The sequence below is a fragment of the Diabrotica virgifera genome, chromosome 10 (genome assembly GCF_917563875.1).
Source record: "Diabrotica virgifera virgifera chromosome 10, PGI_DIABVI_V3a".
Classification (NCBI taxonomy): Eukaryota; Metazoa; Arthropoda; class Insecta; order Coleoptera; family Chrysomelidae; genus Diabrotica; species Diabrotica virgifera.
This window is the reverse complement of record NC_065452.1, coordinates 18,054,416-18,079,332: the sequence shown is the minus strand read 5'-3', so window position 1 is coordinate 18,079,332 and position 24,917 is coordinate 18,054,416. Positions and strand designations below refer to the sequence as shown.

The 24,917-nt window shown below is 32.1% G+C and overlaps 1 protein-coding gene across 1 annotated transcript in view; it reads right to left on the bottom strand.

The window, feature by feature from the left end:
• The window catches only part of LOC126878603 (metabotropic glutamate receptor-like), a 360,918-nt gene that overhangs the window by 311,251 nt on the left and 24,750 nt on the right, over positions 1 to 24,917 (bottom strand). The window contains exon 2 of the mRNA XM_050641413.1: positions 11,503 to 11,829. Coding sequence (XP_050497370.1) covers positions 11,503 to 11,829 — 327 coding nt within the window. The remainder of the gene's footprint in view (positions 1 to 11,502; positions 11,830 to 24,917) is intronic.

The following is a 24,917-nucleotide window of genomic DNA, read 5'->3' as shown; positions in this document are numbered from 1 at the left end:
AATGCTCCACGAGAAACACTTTCTCCTCTGTATTTAACACCATTTTTAACAATTAGGCCTTATTAAGTAATTATTTAAAGATTACTCGACAGGTCTATACTAGCTAATTTGAATATGACAGCGCGCACAAAAATACATCTGTGTTGCAGTTTCAGTACTGTTTATTTTGGGCAATAATGTATATCGCCGCTTATTCATTTCAGATATTTCCATCTCGCAAACAAAAACACGTAAAAATAAACATCTGGCGGTGAGTCACCCGTCCCAAGGCCCAGAAAACTGTACGTTGACGACAGGCCTTCCCAAGCTCGACCTGCGAACGCATGAACTAATAGTAGGATGCGCAGAACGGTCTACGCAGTCCGCCGACGCAGGTTGTGTCTGGCTTAGGATCAATTTGCGCCGGGGTTAAGTGTCTTAACAATGGGGGAATGATCCGAGTACATATCCCAGGACGCTTAATAAATTGGAGGCAATATTCTTGATTATGAAAAAATCAATCAGGCCAGGAATTTTTAGATATAGAAGGTGCATTTGATAATACGTCAATATAGTCTATACACAGTGCAGTGGTGAGGAAGAAAATCAACAACACAACATGCAAGTTGATTATTTAGATGCTGCAGAGCAGAATAATATCCACAGACATGTATGAAGATGCCATAAATCTGAGGGCAACTAAGGGATTAAGGGATGCCCTCAAGGGGGTGTATTGTCACCGTCATTACGGAACATAGTTGTCGATGGCCTGATTCATAGGCTAAGCGCCCAACGAATCTGGGTCCAGGGTTTCGCAGACGATATTGTAATAGTGACTAGAGGAAAATTTCCCAGCACTGTTGCAGATCAGATGCGATATGCCTTTCATTATATAGAGAACTAGTGTCTGAAAGAGACTCTCTCCGTGAACCCTTCCAAAACTAAACTTGTAGCCTTTACAAATAAAAGAAAATTTACTGGACTGAACAAGCTGAAATTATTTGGAGAGGTACTGCAAAGAACCAACGAGGTTAAGTATCTAGGGTTAACTCTGGATTCGAAACTCAATTGGAATACTCATATTAGCAGTATATCCAATAAAGCTATGCGACTTTTCTGGAATTGCAGACGAGTTGTAGGTGAAACCTGGGGATTGAAATCAAAGGTAATCTGTTAGTTATACACATCAGTGATACGACAGACAGTTACTTGTGTGTCCACTCTCACCACCCTACAAAAATAAGCGCTTCTAAATATCACAGGAGCCTTGAATAGTACAGGAAAAATGCAAGAACAAGACGAGACTTAGAAAGTCTTGGTCTTGATCTTGTGCTAATACACCTGGTCTTGATCTTAGTCTTGGTATTGCGCTCCCGGTCTTGGGTCTTGGTTTTGGGCTTGCAGCAAGTATCTTGCAAGTCTCGCAGTTACCTAACATAGATATATTTTAAGCTTGAATTAACAAAGCCATAGAAAAGACCAACCACATTAATAAATGTCTAAACAACTGACACTGGGTGCGGTTTGAACTTTCCCATGTTGACACAATTTACAAAAATCAATTTGGGATGCATGAATTATTTCGAAAAACTCATATAATTTGCTTTTAGGTCTTTTAGATCTATGACTCCAACTCTCATTACTCCGAATATAACTATTTGGATCTTCGTCAGTCATATTAAATTCTAAACTTATCACTCCGAGAACAACAAGGATTAGATGAAAAACAACTACATATTACATTAGACTCGAAGGAAAGCTCAATTGGAAATGAAGTTTAGTGATGTCGAAAAAGTAACTACTCGTTACTATATACTCGTTACTATCCAATACCCTAAGTACCGAATACCAAACGGAGAATTATATATCGTTACTTTAAATATTTCGTTATTTTTTATCTGTTATTAATTTGTCTCGTTAGTTTTGAATATTAGCCGGGTTCTTTAAGCGAATTTTGTTTAACCGAATGATCTTATGGCACACTCAGCAGAAACGATGTTTAGTCTTAGGCCGATAAGATTTGTGGTATTTAGATTCCTACTAACTAATAAGGAAAAAAATGTAATTATTGAGTGGGTGTCCTTAACCATCTCCACTCAGATGATCCCATTCGGGATCATGGCAGTGTTACATTGATTTATTCGACAGTTCTGTTATTGACTTATTTGACACTTCAATCGAGATTTATTTGAGAGTGTATTGATTTATTTGACGCTGCATTAATTTATTTGACAATTCTATCAATAAGCGCTAGTCAGAAATGAATGTGAAACTTCGAAACCCAAAAATAATTTGGGCTGGAAAGGGTTAACAGTAGGTATGCTAACCTTATTATACTTTTTATCAGCTAAGGTGACACATTTTTAAAAAGTTTCGATACGATATTACTGTCGGCGTCGCAATGCAAGAATATTATGATTCTTCTTCTTCATGTGCTATCTCCGCAACGGAGGTTGGCAATCATCATAACTATTCTGATCTTAGATGCTGCTGCTCTGAATAGTTCGGTTGATGTGCATCCGTACCATTCCCTCAAGTTACGCAACCACGAGATTCGTCTCCTTCCTACACTCTTGCCCTGGATTTTCCCCTGTATAATCAACTGAAGTATGTTGTATCTCTCATTACGCATAATATGCCCCAGGTACTGCAGCTTTCGTGTCTTGATGGTTTCCAATATTTCCAGTCTTTTGTTGACTCTTCTCATGACTTCGTTGTTTGTTATATGCTCGGTCCATGATATCTTCAGGATTCTTCTATACACCCACAGTTCAGATGCTTCCAACTTTTTAGTAGTCGATGCGTTAAGTGTCCATGCTTCTATCCCGTAAAGCAGAGTCGAGAAAATATAACACCTTGCCAGCCTAACTCTCAAGTCTAATTTCAGTCCTCTTGCACAAAGTACCTTTCTCATTTTATTGAAATTTGTTCTTGCTTTCTCTATTCGAACTTTGATTTCTTTGAAGTAATCGTTTGTGTGATTAATTATTGTGCCAAGATAGTTGTAGTTTTCTAATTGTTCTAAAGTTTTACCTTTAGTTGTCAGGCTTTCATCATTATTTTGGGTTTTTGATATCTCATAAATTTAGTTTTCTTAATGTTTATTGATAATCCATATTCTTCTCCATACTCAACTATCTTGTTCATTAGCTTTTGAAGGTCTTTAAGGTTGTCTGCTATTATGATAGTATCGTCCGCATATCTAATGTTGTTAATTGGCGTTCCATTCACCTTTATTCCTGCTGTTTCTCCCTCAAGAGCTCTTTTCATAATTTCTTCAGAGTATGCATTGAATAGTAGTGGTGATAATACACACCCCTGTCGCACTCCTCTTTTAATTTTAATGTTAATTCTAATTTTTTAATTAGTGCCTCATTGCGGGACCATATATTATGATTAGAGAGCCGTTATTCTCAAAATCTGGACAATTAATTTTAGAGCGAAGGAGTCATCTGCTGAGAAAAAATGTACAAAACAGTTTATTTTTACATTTTAATTATAATCTCTGAGTAGGTGTCAAATGTGTCGTGTTCTTTTAATCGATATTTTGATTCGCTATATATTGTTATGATCTGCTTCTTATTTATTTTATATTAATTATTATTTATTTGATTAATTATTTAATTGTCGCAAATCATACATAAAAATTGAATAAAAAATCTCAGGGTGCCTTTTTATACTATTAAAAAAAAAATCCAAATTATCTCACGTTATACTTATCTTCTCTCGTGGGTTCAGTATCTCTTAGTTGATCCTAATCGGGATAAAATAGGGCAAAGAAATAAAGCAAAATATTAAAATAAAAATACAGAATTGTCTTTTATTTATCAAAATCAATACTCTGAAATCTATCGAATCTAAAACCTGTGGACACAGATGTCCGAATGAAATTTTACCACTTAAATTTATTATAGTTAAAAAAAAACAATTTATCGGTTTGTTCCCGATGACTTTGGTAAAACAAACTAAACAAAACAAATTTATGTATTCGCAAGATTACCTATATTTACTATTTACTTTTTGAAATATTGGAATTTTAATTCATATGCTTTTTACTCAAAAAATTTAGTTTCCGAACATAAAAATCTCTTTCACATAAATTGACTGACCTTTTGCTTCACTCACTCTGATGTCTTCTCGTGACCCAAACAGCTCTCCCTCGTTGACTATGTTAAAGGCTACTCATCAAAGCCCTCTCCGTTCTCCAGCTTCAAAACTATCAGCATACCAGCACCAATTCTCCAACAAGCCGGGCCTATTTTGACACGTACTCGATTCAAACAAACTTCAAAAATTCTCTGCTCTCCTTCTCACAATAATACAGAATCAAAGAGGTATTTCGTCTCAATTTGATCTGTCTCTCGTTCCACTTTTCAACACTATTCTCCACTATCAAACAGCCGCTGGTATCTGCTAACTATCTATCCACTAAAAACGTCGAACCGTTCCTCAGCGATGCCAAAAACATAATGCCTTCCTTTTCAAACTCTCTCAATCATTCTAACTACTTTTCCCCTTCCACATTGCCAAGCATCAGAAACCTCGACTTTTCCATTCGACAAACAAAACAGTCATTTTCAAAATTATTCCTACCATCCTAATTACTTTCGTGGAAACTCTACAACATTCACTCGGGTTGACACAAAGATATTAAATTTCCAACTTTCTTTTAATTATCAATTTCTATAAATTGATAATTACCTCTACCCTAAACAATATTTTTCCATTTTAAATCTAAATACATCGTTATTTTCACTTTAATTATTCACAAAAGTCTTTAATGGTTCATCGGAAAGCTCATTAAAAGAGAAATCCACTTACATCCAAACTACATTCTAAGAAATATTTACAGCTCAATATACAGGGTGTATCAAATTTATGTGCCCGCGTTATTTAAAAAAAATTTAATTAAATTTTCATTTTGCTTTTGATTGATAAATTGAAAACACAATAGTATGTATATGCCACATTGGTAGTGAAGCTGCACGAGAATACCAATCCCATATGAATTGGCAGAGGAGTACGACAGGGCGATACTATGTTACCTAAGCTGTTTATCATCGTTCTGGAATACGCCTTTAAAATGCTTGATTGGAGGGAGAAAGGTTTAAATATAGATGGACAAAATCTAACAAACTTGCGTTTCGCAGATGATGTAGTTCTACTGGTAGACAATTTAAAGGATATTAGAATAATGTTGCAAGATCTTCAAGAAGTGTGCTCTCAGGTTGGGTTAAAAATTAAAATATCTAAGACAAAGTTAATGACAAACCTGGTTCCCAGTTAAAACACTGTCATTAACGACTGCGAAATGGAGTTGCGGAAAAGTACACATATCTTGGCCATGAAATACGAATCACGAGAGACAACCAAACATGCGAATTGAAACGAAGAATTATCCTCTCCTGGGCCGCATATGGCAAACTCAGAGACGTATTCAAAAGTGATCTTCCAATCTGCTTGAAACGGAAGGTTTTAACCGTTTTAACCAATGCGTTTTGCCGGTTATGACCTATGGTGCTGAAACTCTAACATTAACAACCGCATCTGCTAGAAAGATAAGGATTGCTCAACGTAAGATGGAAAGGTCGATGATTAGTGCGTCATTGCGGGACCATATGGATATAACAAACGAATAACTACGATTGAGAACAGGAGTCACAGTTGTTGTATGTCATGTAGCTAAACTTAAATGCAACTGTGCCGGTCATCTGACCCGTCTAACAGATGGGAGATGGACAAAGAGGTTGCTCGTGTGGAGACCAAAAGCCGACAAAAGAAGTAGGGAAAGACTACCCACGCGATGAACGGACTTTATAAAAATAATGACCACAAATTGAATTCAAAGCGCCCAGGACATAAGAGAGGGGCTCGGAAATAGGGCAGGCCTATATCCAGCAGTGGATGCAAAGGGCTGATTGATGATGATGATGATGATGATTGTTCTTCATGTGCATAAGTCTAATTTTCCAAAATTTTTTGCGTCTCAGAGTCTCTAAGCATATACCCGAACTACTATACTCACTAAAACGTCATTCAGTCCTAACTGCAAGACGCAAAAGTCTCGCAGGGTTAATCTTGTTCTGGCTCAAATCTTGCACAGCCAGTCTTGGTCTTAGTCTTGCTAAAATAAGGCGGTCTTGGTCTTGCGAAAACGCAAGAACAAGACCAAGACTGCAAGACTAAGGCCGATTTTGGGCAATACTAGTTTAATGTTTGTCTTAACTAATGTGTGCATTATTTTATATTATTCCATATATGACTGGGTTAAAACGAAAGTGGTGTAAGTCACATTTTTGAAATTTTGTAAGTCTTGTTTTATAATCTTGATATATGAACCTCTTCAAAAAAAAGTGATGTAAGTTTTTACTGTATTACTATAAATACTTACACCACTTTTCCTGATTTTGCTGATAGGAAGAGGTCTATTAGTCTAAGATCCGATATAAGGTCGAACTGCACCGATCTGTTTAATGGAAAAAATTATTTTATATGTAAATTAGTATGTTAAACATTATAAAAAACAAGGGGTGCCTGATGTAATCCTGTTCTGACTATAATTAATTAATAATTAAAAAATTATTTTTGTTTTATAAATTTGACTGACGTGTTTAAAAAAATTAACACTATCGGTAAGTGCAAAGCCTATAGGATATGTAAAAATAGGGGTGCCTGTAAAAAGCCTGTTCTAAATGGGGTTGCCTAATTTTTAAAATTTTACAACGTCTACTTATGAATAATTGAACATGTATAAAACTTTGTTATTACTAATTTTACGAAAAAAAGTTATTCTTTATAAAAAGTTCTGCATGATGTAAATCCTATGATTCAACCATCAGATGTCAAATTTTGTCCATCTTATACGAGTTATGTCAAAAAATGTTAATTTCGGTCAAGAGTGACTTCGACCTTTCGAAAATTGTTATTATGAAACGGTATTAATAATCAAAAAATATGTATTAGTGCACAATTACATCATTAAAATTAAAAAAAAAATTTGCAAATTTTTCCGAAATTAGATTCTAAACTTCATTTTTATTTTTTACAAGTAGTTACAAACTCTTTTATTATCAATTTTGCGAAATTGTTCATAAAAAGCTTTGAATTGTCTAAAACCTAAGGTGCAGCCATCATCAATTTTATAAATTTTATACGGGGTATGTCAAAAAATATGAATTTCGTTAGGGAAAAAAGTTATTCAGCATTAAAAGTATGTTGCAATATTATAATATATGTTGCAATATATATAGAATTAAAACCTTAAAATTGGAATATTCTGAAATATAAAAGTATGAAACAACTCTTGAGCGAAATTCATTGGCAAAATTGGCAAAAAAGGAAAATCACTGGCAAAAGCTCACAATATAAATATGTAGGTACTTATTTAATTACAAGTACTATGAAATATCCAATAATTTGGAAATATATTTACATTAGATTAATTAAAAAGAAACTGTAAACATTAAATATTGAAATATATTCTAATATATTTTTCAATACAAATCCTAAACTCGGTCAGGAATTTAGACATTTTTGACAACTTTTTTGAAAAGAACGTTTGATATTTCCATATATTTAGCGGTTGCCTGGAAACGGAAAATATCTGTATGGAAATCTTATTTCCTTACAGGAATTTCCTGTAAGGAATCGTCGCGGTGTGCAAGTACTTGGAAGGGATACGCGAAACGATCGTGCGCGAATAGCGGATAAATATTGCAACTTTATTAAATAATTCATATTTTCAATTGAAATTGTAAAATTGACGTACATTTCATACCTATTGTCATTTAAGAAGAAAAATTATATATTGCTCCACAATATTGATATGATATGCAATTATTATATAAAGGTAAATTCAATCAATTGTATTTTGCTTGCAGTACTGCATTTTAATAACTAATTTTATTTACTACATACAATTATTTACGATTTATTAACATAACCTAAATCTTATTTTTTCTTCTTATTATTTTTTTTGGACTATGGTCTTGACAATTATCCAGTAACCAGGACCATATGATTGGCCAATATAATTAAAAGTGCGAATAAAAGTGCAGAGCGTAGAAACCAGGTGTCGCTTTTCCGAACTTGCACAGTCCCCTGTACAACAAATAAGAAAAAACGACATATTTTTCACGAGCGCAGACATTTATTGTTGGCACGAGCCGAGGAACTAGGCGAGGGCCGCAAATCAAGCGAGGGAGGAATATGTAATTTTCTCATGTGTTGTACACTGTACTTTTTCTATGGATGCGGTTTTGTCAAGAGTTCAAACTTCAAAATTTAATAGTTTAGGTGTTTTTAAGTATATTATATGCATAAACTGAAATAAAATCATCACATTTCCGACTTACTGTATCCTTCTTTCTTTAATTGTAAGTTAAGGTCCACATTTCAAAGGCGTTAAGTCGTCTCATTGTCTCCACATTTAACGTCCATGGTCCATAACTTATTGTTTTAAATAATAAAATTCTTGTACTGAATAAAATATCTTTAATAAATATTTTTTAATTTGAAATTTTTGACATTGTTCATTTATATTTACATCCTTGAAAAAGATAAACGTTTCAAGTAACTATGTGTTGCTTTCTGGTTGCAATTTATAACGATATTTAAATGCTTTATTTATAATGAATAATATATGAGTGCACTTATAACCGGCAAAATAACGCAAAAGATGGAAAACATATTAAGTTGTAAGATAAAAAGAGATGAACCTAGTGGAGGTGTTAAATTAAGCGATAGTAACTTATAGACTGACATTATATTGATTGTTTTCCACCTTTAGACGTATCGGACGAGTTTGAGAAATGCCACTGTTACAGTGACAGTTTTAGTTGACATACTCCTCTGATACGTCTAAAGGTGGGAAAAAATCAATATAATGTCAATCTATAAGTTACTATCGCTAAATTTAACAACTCTACTAGTTTTGTTCCCTTTTACCTCACAATTTAATATGTTCTCCATCTTTTGCGCTATTTTGCCGGTTATTATCACGCTCATCACTGTATACATATATTGCGAGTTTTTGGCAGTGATTTTCCCTTTTTGCCAATTTTGATAAGTTTGCCGATCTTGCCAATGAATTTCGCTTGATGAGATTTTTTATACCTTTATATATTTCAGAATATTTCAAATTATAAGGATATTCTTCTATATTGCAACATATACAGAGAGAGTCTGTAAAGTGGAATAAATTCAATATCTCAAATACTAATTGTTTTTTTGGAAAATGCTCAGACCCGTCGATTAGTATTTCAAATTGTCCTTTTTGACATTCAATAATAATGTATACAGGGTGTCCCAATTTAGAGATATGACGTCATCGTCGATTTTCTTAAATGGCAACACTGTCATTTTGATAGCTAATCTGATAGGGTTTGTAAAGTTATACATAACTGCAAAATATCAAATTTTTATTCTCTACCATTTACAAGATAATAGAAAATAACAAAGTTATATCTGTAATTTGGAATATATTCAATAATTAAAATACTAACTGTTTTTTTGAAAAATGCTCAGACCCGTCGATTAGTATATCAAATTGTCCTTTTTGACATATAATAATAATGTATACAGGGTGTCCCAATTTAGAGATATGACGTCATCGTTGATTTTCTTAAATGGCAACACTGTCATTTTGATAGCTATTTTGATAGGGTGTGTAAAGTTATACACAACTGCAAAATTTAAAATTTGTATTCTCTACCATTTAGATGATAATAAAAAATAACAAAGTTATGAAAAAGAAGTAATCAACTAATAATTGAATTTAATTATTTCAATAAATTAAGCAAAAACTCATAATGTTGCCCTCAATTATTGTCAAATTGTCAATGGGCAACGTTATGAGCATTTGCTTAATTGAAATAAATAAATTCAATTATTATTTGATTACTTCTTGTTCTTCATAACTTTGTTATTTTTTATTATCTTGTAAATAGTAGGGAATAAAATTTTGAAATTTTTCAGATGTGTATAACTTTACACACGCTATCAAAATAGCTATCAAAATGATAGTGTTGCCATTTAAGAAAATCAACGATGACGTCATATCTCTAAATTGGGACACCCTGTATACATTATTATTATATGTCAAAAATGACAATTTGATATACTAATCGACGGGTCTGAGCATTTTTCAAAAAAACAGTTAGTATTTTAATTATTGAATATATTCCAAATTACAGATATAACTTTGTTATTTTCTATTATCTTGTAAATGGTAGAGAATAAAAATTTGATATTTTGCAGTTATGTATAACTTTACAAACCCTATCAAATTAGCTATCAAAATGATAGTGTTGCCATTTAAGAAAATCGACGATGACGTCATATCTCTAAATTGGGACACCCTGTATACATTTTTATTGAATGTCAAAAAGGACAATTTGAAATACTAATCGACGGGTCTGAGCATTTTCCAAAAAAAAATTAGTATTTGAGATATTGAATTTATTCCACTTTACAGACTCTCTCTGTATTTAATAATGAATAACTTTTCTCCGGAGCGAAATTCAAAAATTTTTTATATACCTCGTATAAAGTATATAAAATTGATGATGGCTGCACCTTAGGTTTTAGACAATTCAAAGCTTTTTATGAACAATTGCTTTTTTTCGCAAAATTGATAATAAAAGAGTTATCCTACTTGTAAGAAATAAAAATGAAGTTTAGAATCTAATTTCAGAAAAATTTGCAAATTTTTTTTTTTAATTACATATAATGATGTAATTCCGCACTAAAACATATTTTTTGATTATTAATACCGTTTTATAATAACAATTTTCGAAAGGCCGAAGTCACTCTTGGCCGAAATTAACATTTTTTGACATAACTCGTATAAAATTGACAAAATTTGACATCTGATGGTTGAATCATAGGACTCACATCATGCAGAACTTTTTATAAAGAATAACTTTCTTTCGTAAAATTAGTAATAACAAAGTTTTACACATGTTCAATTATCCATAAGTAGACGCTGTAAAATTTTAAAAATTAGGCAACCCCCATTTAGAACAGGCTTTTTACAGGCACCCCTATTTTTACATATCCTATAGGCTTTGCACTTACCGATAGTGTTAATTTTTTTTGTTAAACACGTCAGTCAAATTTATAAAAAAAAATCATTTTTTAATTATTAATTAATTATAGTCAGAACAGGATTATATCAGGCACCCCTTGTTTTTTATAATGTTCAACATACTAATTTACATATAAAATTTTTTTTTTCATTAAACAGATCGGTGCAGTTCGACCTTATATCGTATCCTCTACTATAAATATGTATCAAGGTTATAAAGCAAGACTTACGTGATTTCACAAATATAACTTACACCACTTTGGCTTTAACACCCTCATATGTTTATAATGTATTAGGGATATTATATTTTCTACTCATATTTGTGAACCAATATTCTGTACTATTGTTTGACGTATGGAAGTAATTTATTGTATATAAATAAATAGCATGAACTTCATAATGAATATAACAATTTTGTAAAATAGCTATTAACTTACCCGACCCGTTGAGACAATCGAAGTTCTGGGCTGCAGACATTGAAAGTATAGTTAGTTTCAAGTGGAATGTTCTTTTCAAGAACACATGCAAAAGTATCTTCCCAATACTGCTCAAACCAGGGATTTCTTGTGTTTCGTTCAGGTGTCAATGACATCATGTATGCGTCAAATCCGGGGATATTATTCGACTGCAGTTCAACTGTAATAGCACCTTCTGCTACATCTTCTAGGCCTTCGACCAGCTTCTGCTGTTTGCCCCATCCATCACTTGCTACCCAGTAGAATGCTTGACTGGCATTTAGCCTTTTGGCAGCCTGAAGAATTCGTCTGCAAAGAAAACCGTATTTTTAGTTATAGGTAGGGATGGAAAAACCTACCGTAAAATACCGGTTTTTTTTTACTTCGCATTAATCGGTTCTGCCGGTTTTTTCTTTTTAAAGTGATAACTGGTGAAAAACCGGATAAGTTACTTCTGAAAAAATAAAGAATTCGAAGAAAAATTATTGTTTGTTTTAAATTCATCAATTCTTGATCTATTGTCTCACACTGACTAAAATATGTTTAAGAAATATGCTAGGCTGAATTGGCTGTTTTGATGATCTTGAGAATAAGCAGGTCCTGATTATTGAATTAGGGAATCCTACTAATAGGGGAGTGCATATAGATTTTCACTTCGGAAAAAATCAAACAAGATAGAACTTTTTGTAATTTCATTAAGAAATGTTCTAACAACATATCAACATATCAAAAAGTTCTACTCGAGAAGTGGGTGCTTCATTTTTTATTAAACAAATGAACTACGAAATTAGATGTTTTTTTAAATAACTCCGAAAATATAAATTTAGAAAAAAAACTGACTTGACCATTGAAAAATTCAGAAAATTTTACAAAAAAATCTTATATAAAGAATTTTCTAAAATGAAATCTGTATCTTCTATAATTTTTTATTTATAACGCTGAAGTCACCCTTCTCACACACATTGGCGCAGTGTAAACTAGCGTACGGCGAAGTGCACGGTTGAGTTATAGAAAGTTTACAAATTGAACATGAAAATGTAATAATTAAGCTATCTTATGGTTATAATAAAAATAAATAAAATTTATGGGCATAAGTACGGGGAGGGGGGCGGAAAGTGAGCCTTACATGAATATTGTTTAAAAATGATTTAAAAATGTGTAACTAATATAATTTTTCTTATAAAACCCTCAATTTTGCACAACTTACCTTTCAAGCATCTTACTCAATGATGTTTCATTCAAAAAAAATCTCAAAAATTTAATTCAAATAATATGACGTCTCAAAAAATGTAATTTTTGAAATCTTCGTAGTTTTATAGAATTACCACCACTTTAAGACGGTATTACTCAAGTTTGAACAGATCTATTACAGTTTCATAAGTGCTTTTTTAAAGCTTAGGATGTAATCTTTAAAATGCACTGAATTATTTTACTTTAGAAATGAAATAGACTATTTCTTTTTGAGAAAATTAAGAAAGATAACAAAATTGTAATTCAAAAACCGAAAATTACCAGCTAAAAAAAGCGATCAAAACTTTTTTCTGTAAAACTTTTTAAAACTTTTTCAAAAAATTTTTTTTTTAGCTCTTACACAGTATGTCTGCGTAACTTGGAACCTATTGATAACTTTTTTATTATCAGTTTTAAGAAAAAAAGTTATTCTTTATGAAATACTTTGCATCGTATATAATCTAAGATTTAATCATCAAATATCAAGTTTAATTAATTTTATACGAGGTATGTCAAAAAATATGAATTTCACTCAAGAGTAAAGTACCGTTACATTTCACAATATCGAAAATTGTTATTAAGAAAAGTTGTTTGGAATTAAAAAATTTGTTTTAGTGTTCAATTACATCCTTCTAATTAAATTATTGTGAATAATAAAGGCACTTAACTCTTAAGAAAAATTCATATTTTTTACATACCTCGTATAAAATTAAAAAAGTTTGATATCTGATGGTTGTATCTTAGATTTTAGACCAGGTAGAGCATTTTATGAAGAATAAGTTTTTTTCGTAAAAGTGATAATAAAATAGTTATCATAATTGCAATAAAATGATGAGTATCCGTAATTTGAGAAAAAATTATTTTTTTTTTGATTAGAATGATGTAATTGTATATATATATATATATTGATGTGATCTTGATTATTGATATGAGATAATATTTTTATATGTCATTTAATTTAATCAATGCATTAATAATAATCTAATTAATTTACCAGATCACATATCAATATGTTTTCAATCTCAGGGCTTTTTATAAAATTAATTACTTACTTACGTGGCTTCTAAGTATTTCTCAATGGTTCCTAATCGGGATAGGAAAGAAAAGAGTAAAATAATAACACATATGGGTTACAATTGTAATCAAAATATTGTTTATTTTATTTAAATGGCAATCACTGCTTAATATTTGCTATATCTTATTATTCTTAAACATAACATTTACACATGGGAATCTTATTTCCTTTTGGTTTCCAATTTAAAGTTTTTATTAACATTTAACTATTATGATTTATTAGCAACAATTCTATTTAAGTTTGATGAAGCTTTTCTGATATTATTGATTATGTTTCTTCAATTTTAAATGTGGTATTTAATACGAAAAACCCATACATTCATGTCCAAACAAATGAGACTGACCTTTTTCTGGTGAACTGAGAATGTCTTCACACAAGACCCGTCTCCTGCTATCCTTGGCTGCAATCAAAACCTCGTCCTGGCTTCCAGTAATGTTCTCCTTTGAAACTAGCTCGTATAGCTCTCGTTTCCTGCTTCTGTCGTGATGCTGTGTTCTACCTTTTTCGAAACTGCAATCAGCTACCGGGAACTCTTGGCTCAAGGAGGTTCTTTTACTCTCAACCTGGCCTACCTCTCGTTCCACGATAGATACTCCACACTCACGGAACTACACCGGCTTTCTCACTCTCCGTACACTACCGTCTACTACTGGACTTCACTTCTCGACAGCTCAAAACATTCTGATCTCTATTTGTCATTCATTCCCCTACTTTCTAAATATCCCTTCCAGATTCACAAATCAAACTTCCACCACCAACTCTCATTCGCAGTATTCCTCAAAACCAATTTTTAATCTTTCTAAATATGCTTAATGGATTTCAAAAGAAAAATAGTTAATTCCCATTCTAAAATTACTTTCTACTAATTACAAAATTTAATGATCTATTATCTACTTCCACTAAGTCTTATTTAGCATCGGCTAATGATCGAACCTTCCGCGAACAACGATAATGACCTATTATCGATTTCACTTGAGTCTTATTTAGCATAGGCTAATGATCGAACCTTCCGCGAACAACGACAATGGTACGCGCCATTCACTTTGTTCATTCTAAGCGCATTGTCCCGAGTTTCGTTTAATCACTTCTTAAAATTAAATATAACACTTTGTTGTATACAGGTTGTTCTAAATTTATATACCCGTGGTTGAGAAAATTGAAAATATTTTATATTAAATTGAATTTTGTCTATAATTATCAAATTTTAATTTTCATATCAAATAGAAATATAACAATATATATATATATTTTTTTTTTGTAAGCATTTATTAACATGAGATGTAGATCCTTGAAACACACTCAGTGATCAAAAGATCCAAGCTTAATGGTTTGACGACCACTCGTACGAAATCAAACAGATGAAATAGAGAATGTGGAAAAATATATTGATATATATATATTATATATATATTATATACAAAATAATTGATAAGCCCAGAGAGGTTGAAGAGGGCGAAACACATTTCTAAGAACTGGTGTTTGGATCTTTGATTCTATCGAAAAATTTTTCCCAACCCGAAATGGTGGATGTGTGAATTGTTCGTAAGGGGATTTTTCCACATTCTCTATTTCATCTGTTTCATTTATTAACAATCAGAATTACATATTCTATAAGCTAATTTGATAACAAGTACAATAACATATATCAATGTATTATTGTACACTAAAATGGCGTTATGAGGTACATCACCCAGCGGTTTCACCTCAGTTTCAGCGAAGATCTATGGGCCATAATCTTCGCAATCTTCTGTTGTTTAGTGGCTGTAGTAATGGTAATATTAATTGGTTGGGTTGGTCTTCCAATTTCTCGTGATGTCTGTTGGCTCTTTCTTGAATTACTGTGCTGACTAACGGGATGTTTAGGTCTGTATGAAGGGTTTGGTTGGAAATGTACCACGGGGCATTTGCGATGGTGCGTAGAATTTTTGATTGAGTTCTTTGGATAATTTTTGTGTTTGATTTGCTGGCACAACTCCATAGTTCTATACCGTACGTCCATATAGGTTTGATGACTGTTTTATAAATCAGCAGTTTGTTCTCAATTGAGAGTCGAGATTTTCTACCTATAAGCCAATTAATTTCTTTCACTCTCAACTCAATTTGTTTCTTCTTCTTTAAAATGTGTTGTTTCCAGTTTAATTTAGAATCAAGACGAAGCCCCAGGTATTTGACGATGTTCTGTTGTGGTATGTTGACTTGATTAAGGCTAATATTTGGGCATTGGTCTTTCCTTAGTGTGAAAGTTATATGTGTTGACTTAGTTTCGTTAGCTTTTATCTTTCATTTCTTTAACCACTGTCCAATTTGGTCTAGGTGTTCTTGAAGTTTTAATACTGCAGCTCTTGGATCCTCTTCAGTTGCAAATATTGCTGTGTCATCAGCGAAAGTTCCAATTGTGGTTTGTGGAGAGGTTGGTAAATCGGATGTGTACAGTACATAAAGAAGTGGACCCAATATACTACCTTGTGGGACTCCTGATTGAATTTTGTTACGGTTTGATAGTTCATCCTCCACTTTAGTTTCAAATTCTCTGTGATTTAGATATGATTTTAATAAGTCAAAATATTTGTTGGGTAGGGATTTTTTGATTTTATAAAGTAATCCTGGGTGCCATACCTTATCAAATGCTTGGCTGATGTCCAGAAAGGCTGCTGTGCAATACTGTTTATTGTCTAAAGCTCTATTAATTACATTTGATATGCGATGGCATTGTTGCACTGTAGAATGACCTTGCCGGAATCCAAATTGGTGTTCTAGGATCCAGTTTTGGAATTCTAGGTCGCTCATAATTCTTTTAAGTAACAGCTTTTCAAGAAGTTTTGACATTATTGGCAGTAGATTTATTGGGCGGTATGATGTATATTTAAACATAGTTTTTAATTTCAAACAACTTTTCATAATAACTTTTCATAATAATTTTGATATTCTGGAATATTATACTTTACTGTATTATTTGATTATTGTACTTTACTCTTTAACGAAATTTATATTTTTGATATAACTCGTATAAAATTGAAAAAACTTGATATCTGATGGTTGAGTTTTAGATTTTTTACTATCCAGAGCATTTTATGAAGAATAACTTTTTTTCGTAAAATTGATAATAAAAAAGTTTTCCATGTGGTTCCTAGCTACGCAGACATACTGTATAAGAGCTTCTATATAAGAATTTTCAAATTGCAATGCCCTATTCGGATTCAGCATAATCAAAAACAAAATAAAAACATGTTTGATCAAAGTAAAATGATGAATCTAACGATATTTTTAAAATTATTTATAAAAAAAAATTGTTATTGTTTAAACAATTAATAAACAATTATTAGCGGCCAAATCTGCGAGTAGAACTTTTTACTCTAATATGTATGTATATAAACTAAAAAAAAAGTTTTAGAAAAATATAAGCTTGTTTGAATTTTTCCGAAACAATGCATCTTTTCGTTCTAATTGCACTCCCCTATAAAACTACATACTAAAATCCATCAGTTGTACAGTGTACAGTCATAGTTGTAATAATTGTACCTATAGATGCTGTCACAAACGAGAATAAACTTTTTTTTTCATTAAGAGCTTAGGCGCAAAATTTCCGGTCAATGCTTTTTAAATGCATTGATTTTTTTCGAATCTTTGATTTTTTTGCGATGAAAAACTTAATGAATATTTTTGATACTCTGTACTGCTTCGCAGCTAGTATTCAAATACTAGCAAAGTTCTCTAGACATCTCAGCAACTTTCAGGAATCGAATACTAGTCGTTTTTTGGTATTCGAGAACCCCATCACTAGAAAAAATGGGAAAATTTTTAGCCCTAGCGCGCGTAAAGTAGAAATTTTAAGCTGACCGATACCGAAACCGATTTGAACACTCAACTTCCAGTTCCTACCCCCCTGCGCAGTACCCAAGAGACGCAGACACCATTTATATATCGATATCGATAGTATCGATATACATAATATTGATTCAAATAGAGCATCGCAAACTAAAGTTGTAACGTTGCAAAAGTCACATCTTTGATATTTTATTTTTAAATAATTATTTTACTTTATTTTCTTTAATATATCATTAATAATTATCTTCTATTCGTTTTAACTTGATTTTTCGTTAAAAACTTGTTTGGCGCCCTCTTTTATTATCCTCTATTTCCTTTCTCTCTTTTCATCTAAAATCTAAATCATCATACGGAACGTATTTCATATATTCTTACTCTGTAGATATCTGTCTTTTAATACGGAACATGCCTGCCACCTCCTACTTCCTACTGTCATGATAGTGACACTTCGTCTCTCAATTCTCAAAATGGTGGTCGTAAACTCATAAAAGCCAAGGGAGCTTGGAAATAAATTATTTTTATTCAATAGACAACTTTTCTCTTGGGGCAAGAATACTAAAAATTCCAATTATTACAATCATTATATTCCTCATTATATTCCATGCATACCTAGTTTCTTATATCAGTTTTTATAATATTTTTTCTCTAACCTCCAATGTCAAAGCATGTGTTCTGATATTTTAGTTTTAAATATATCTTTTTAATTTTTACATAGGGTGTCAATTTAAAAAGTGGCCACCCCTATAATTTGGTCCCTATAGAAAATCTAAAAATATAAAAAACACGTCAAATTTATTTGTGAGGGGACATTTTATAGACCAGTTTTCAACTAAATTACTCTAACTCTCTAGCGGGGCGGACACAACCCCCAAAATCTTTAATGGAAAGGGGGGTTGAGTGATACCTCATTTTAAAGGTCGTTCGATTACCTTTTCAAAAATACGAGATACATTATATTTCTTTTCAGTAATTTTAATTTTTTTATAATTAATTTTAATAATTAAATATTGAGTCAAGAACTCCATAAATTTTTTTGGAGTATTGAACTCCAAATTGAATTTTTTTTGGAGTATTGAAGTATTTAGAGTATTTTTTTGAAGTATTTTTGGAAAAATCAAGTAAAACCGTAAAGATATTAAGTACAGAGTTCAGAACTCCAAAATATTTTAGAGTATTGATTCAAAGATTTTCAAAAAGTACTGAAAAGAAATATAAGGCATGTGGTCTTTTTGAAAAGGTAATTTAATGGCCTTCAAAATGAGGTATCACTCAACCCCCCTTTCCATTAAAGATTTTGGGGGTTGTGTCCGCCCCCGCTATAGGGTTGATGTAATTTAGTTGAAAACTGGTCTACAAAATGTCCCCCTCACAAATAAATTTGACGTGTGTTTGCATATTTTTAGATTTTCTATAGGGACCAAATTATAGGGGGTGGCAACTTTTCAAATTGACACACTGTATGCACGTTTAGTAATCAAATTTTAACTAGTGATTTTCAACCTTAATTCCATTTAATTTATTCTTGTCATCTGCTACTGTTTTTGATTATTTCTTAAAAGAATGGCAGACTTTGGCACATTGGGTTTAACTTCTTGATTGTCACTTATACTCATTATTCTTATAGTTTTTGGGATAAAAGAGCATTGTCCTCCCTCCGGGAGCTTCTTCTTCTTCTTCTTCTTATGCCACTCCTATCGGAGATTGGAAATCATCAAGGGTACCCTGACCTTGTTTACAGCTGACCTAAAAAGTTCATTAGTGGTGCAGCCAAACCACTCTCTCAAATTCCGCAACCATGACATTCTTCTACGGCCTGGATTCCGTTTTCCTTCTATTTTCCTTGCATTCTATTTTGAAGTAATGCGTATTTATGACCTCCCATCAGGTGACCCAAATACTCGAGTTTTCTTCGTTTTATCGTTAACAAAATTTCTGGGTCTCTTCCCATCCTTCGTATTACTTCAAGATTTGGCATAGGGAATTAAGGGCATAGGCGCAAAATGTCGTCTGTCAAAATGTTCAATGTGTTTTAAATGTATTAATTTTTTTCGAATCCTGAGAAAAGTAATAAATATTTTTAAAACATTTAAACGCAGAATGAAACATTACGTTATTACCTAGGGCAGCAAGTTCCTGAAAACCTCTATAATGTTTATTTTAATAAGTTACAGAGGTGAAAAAAAAAGAGAACATTTAGTGTGGCTTTTAATTTCAAACATCTCATTCAAAATAAACTTTTTGGTTATTCTAAGGGACTTTCGGCCCTCGGTAATAATGTAATATTTCGTTCTGCGTTAAAATATTTCAAAAATACTAATTAGTTTTCTCAGGATTCGAAAAAAATGAATACATTTAAAACAAATTGAACATTTTGACAGGCGACATTTTGCGCTTATGCCCTTAACTCAAATTCTAATTTATAATATTTTAGCAATAATAATAATCTATTTAGTGAATACAACATTTCAACATTTCTATTCATTTATGTTACCCATGCTTTGTATGTTGTACCAATTTTAAAAAGTAAAATTAAAATAAACTTTATGTATTAACATTATGTGCTTTATGCTTTAATTACATAATCGTGAAGTTATCGGGGCCGCTCGGGGTAATTTGGCTTAGGGCCGCAAGTACCCTAAATCCGGCACTGCATAGAGCATAGTTCATTCATACTTCTGTTTGAGAATTATCTTCCATTATCGCTGTAAAAATACTAGGGCCTCCAAAGGCACAAAAGATGTCAAGAGGAACTAATACAATATCTTGTGCTCGTTTAGTTTTCAACGGCCATAATTGTCGAGATTTTTTTTAAGTGATCTTGGTAGACAAAAATGAATTTGGATTCATTATCTGCTTGGGATAGCATATCTATCAAATCTATTTGACATCTACTATTCATTTCTATTGACAGTATAGGTTTTACTATTAAACCTTTGTAGGTTTTTTCTCGCAAGTTTCACACAGATCCAAATAGATCGATTTTTACAGTTATGTTCTTGTACTTATGTTGTAATTCTTTCGAAATTGTTGTTCTCCTCCCTGACCAATGGATTTATGTGTTTCGTCAGTCAGTTAAAGAGTTCTTCCAAATTCCAAATGAACATAAAATAAAACATTCTGTTCATTTTTACTTAAGAGAAAATCAGTTTTTCAGTTTCCCCAACCTTCATGACTTCATATTTTTTCAACCGCTTGTAGTCATCCGGTATTTTATCACTAGTTTTAGATTTACTTACATATCTGTACCATTTAATCAGATGATGTTATGTCCATTTTTACTACTTTATAGGAGAGACAAAAAACCGTTTATGGGAGTTTGTGTTTAAGGTTTTACCTAGGAATTATCAATTTTCAGAATAAATAGATATGTGAATCTATGTGATATGTTACAGTTTATTTTACGGACTCGAAAAAGTGGAACAAGAGTTTGAAAATAAAAAAGAAATTTGAAAAAATCGCAAATTATCATGTTTTGACCAAACGATTATTGTTAAAGAATATCACTTATTATCTTCCTATTCTGGAATTATTTAATTTTTTTGTGGAATTTCTTCTTCCTATTCTTCTGTATGTCATCTTTATGTCTTCACTATGTCTTCATCTGCGATGAAGGTTGGCAATCATCACTGCTATTTTAACTTTTGACACTACAGCTCAAAAAAGTTCAGTTGAGCTGCATACACACCAAGATATTTCTCTTCTATGTATGCTGCGCCTTCCTTGAATCTTTTCCTGCATTATTAATTTAAAGAATTCATAACTGTCACCACGTGTCATATGATCCAGATACTGTGGTTTTTTTATTTGGTGGAATCCAGTATCTCCCTGTTGTGCTCTATTTTTCTTAGTACTTTTCATTGGTTATTCTGTCTGCCCAGGAGATTCTCAGCAATCTTCGATATGTCCACATTTCAAATGGTTCCAATCTATTATTACATTGTTTAATAAGAGTCCATGTCTCCACAACATACACAAGAATAGAAAATGCATAACAATAATTTATTATTCGTTTTCTAAGATTTAGGCTGAGGTCTCTACTACAAAATATTTGTTTCATGTTATTGAATGCATTTAACAATGAATTAATACAACTTGATTCCACAAAAATACTAATTTGTGACTTATGCACAAGTGACTTGTACCACTTATCACTATTTGACCATAAAAAATGAAAAATGTATTTTGATCAATGTGTGATAACAATACTTATGATAATCTGATCACGCATAAACAAAAAAATGTGCACTTATCATTGAATAACCAATGCTGCCAATCAAATTATATCCGTTGTGCATTTAGCAGCGTCTGCCTAAACGATAAAGAATGTTGTTTTGATTATTTGTGTACACTAAACACAAAATGACTAAAAATGCAGTTAGCACCGTCTGACCAAATGGTACTGATATACATTGTTTATTAAACTTTGGGACTTATATTTTGTAAGCGAAACCGCATTGTGCTTTTTACTATTTATCACTTCAAGTACTTTTGTATTAAAATGCTCTACCATTGCTAAGTGAAAAATAATCAGTTCTAGAATAATGTAGAGTACAGTTCTGTATGTAGGTAGGTCAACACAAAACGTTATGTCGGTAAAGAAACCACTTCAAAGATAGGTAGGTAATATTATTGTTAATTAAAAACACGAAGCACATGCCAAACCAGGATAGAAACACTTTTAATGTCTCAATCAACACTGCAGACTGAACACTGATTATACACGAGCTAAACAAAGGCATTGCACTTGCGTATCTATCGTTATAATTTGAATTTCTTACTTTCACCAAAATTCTCTGGGAAATGTATACAATTACCGGTGAAGGTATGAAATAAAAGGTTGAAATAAAGGGAATAAAAATTCTCTTAACATTACTCGTAATTGTGTTCAATTACCAGACTATCTACTCTTACCGTAACAAATAAACGAAAGAGAATGAACGAAGTAGTGAATATGTTACGGTAAGAGTAGATAATCTGGTAGTTGTATACAATTACCGGTAGTTGTATACATTACCGGTAATTGTATACCATTACCGGTAATTGTATACAATTGCCAGAGTTGACGGTAAATGTAGGAAATATTCTTTCTTCTTATTTAAGTGACATATCCGCGACAAAGGTTGGCAATCATCATGGCTATTCTGACCTTCGAAGCAGCTGCTCTGAACAGTTGCCTTGAGCTGCAACCAATCCATTCTCTCAAGCTCTTTAACCAGGAAACGCGTCTCCTTCCTACGCTTCTCTTACCCTCTATTTTTCCTTGAATTTTTTACCTCTCATCACATTTCGGAGATATTGCAACTTCTTTTCTTTTATTGTGTTTTCAATTTCCTTCTCTCTGCCTATTCTCCTTAACACTTCTATATTCGTGACTCTATCTACCCATGAAATCCGTAACACTCTTCTAAATGTCCACATTTCAAACGCGTTAAGTCGATTTATTGCATTTCGGTTTAATGTCCATGATTCAGCTCCATAGTAAATCACACTGTGTACTTTATGTATGCACAGTGTGTACTGTACAATTGCAATAGAAACTGACCTATTCAGGATGGCTATTAAGTTTATTCTTGTAATTATTTTTAGTAGAGCAAGAAAAAATTAACTTATTTTAAATTAAAATGTAAATGTTTAATGTAAAATATTTGAGATTTGCATAAGTAGTATTATTTTAAAAGCTAAAAACTCTCACTGTGTGACTTGTGATAAATTAGATTTTTTTATGTTTTAATTAATCGTTAAGTCTGTCCTTTAAATCAAGTAAGCTCTTCTGGATTTACTTAATGTATCATTTAAGACGCTAATAGCGCCCAAACGACCATATAATAGAAGTAATTAGAACCTTGTTAAAATACATCATTTTCAAAATCCCTCTTATCTTTCTGAACAGTTTTTAGGAACTTGATGTTTTAAAAAGTTTTATTTTTATAAGGGATCCAAGTTCAGGCCAAGTTCATTTACATCATAAGTTGGTGTAAAGAAAATAATTTTGCTCACAATGGGTTATAGTCTAAGATACGATATAAGGTCGATCTGCACCCATCTGTTTTAATGTATAAAAATGATTAGATATGTAATCTAGTATGTTCAAAAGTTTAAAAAGGAAGGTGTGCCTAATCTAATTTTGTTCTGACTATAATTAATTAATTAAAAAACAACTTTTTTATGAATTAAAAAGAGATTCGATCCAGGCATATATAATTATAGATTTTTTTTATCGTTCTAAACAAAAATGTCTTTTCTTATTTTTCCTTGAGTTGATCGTTTTTGAGTTATAAACAATTTATAACTAAAAAAATAACAATAGGTGACGAACACTAGGGAATAAAGCTAAAAGTGCAGATATACGACGTAGATGCGAGGTGGAGAACATTAACCGTAGAACGACCAAGGAGGGTTAAAAAGTTTCCCCAACATTGCATTACATCCGATTTTCTAAATACCTTTGTTCCATAAAATCCCAAATAATTAGTAGTTGTCGGCGTACTACTGCCCTATTAAATGCCATAATTAGCATTTCTATATTTTAATTTATTTCCTCATTTATAAAAACTTGAGAGTGAACTATAAAAAGCATCCTTGAATACTTATAACACCATCCAAAAATGGAAAGGGACGGTACCATTCATGTTGCAAATTAGCAAAATCTAAAAGATGGTCACCCGTCACTGCACAGGTCACCCGTCCCGCCGACGCAGGTTGTGACTCGCTTAGGTTCAATTGGCGCCTCGTAGTGAACACAACTTAAGATAACTTAGGGTCGATTTCTCATACCTGCGTTAATCTATGGTTCAGTCGAACCGGGTTCACGGGTGATCTCCGGTTCTGTTTGGAATGCATTTCTCATTGTGCGTTCATGTCAGTGCTCGTTCTACAGCTTTAGAGAAATGCCAATAGATGGCAAAAGGTAAAAACCTGTCGCCATTTTGAACTACCTTTTTTACGCTGTTTTTGAATAAAGTTAAATTTAAGTATTTATAATCAAATAGTAATTTTAATAATTATAAATAAATATTATAAAAACACAAATAATGTTATCGTTTATCGTTAGGCTTAATATAATAAAATAGGATATATTTATATTATGACAGCGTTTCGTGTTAATACAACGCATGCGAAGGCCATGAAATCATCTGAACTGAGTTCTGAAATCTTTGAACGGCCGAATTTCACCGTTCAAGCATCGTTCAAGTTTAAACTGCCATCGGTTGAACGGGAATTGAGAAAGACGATTTTGACTTTAAACTGACGTTTACTAGAAGTTCAG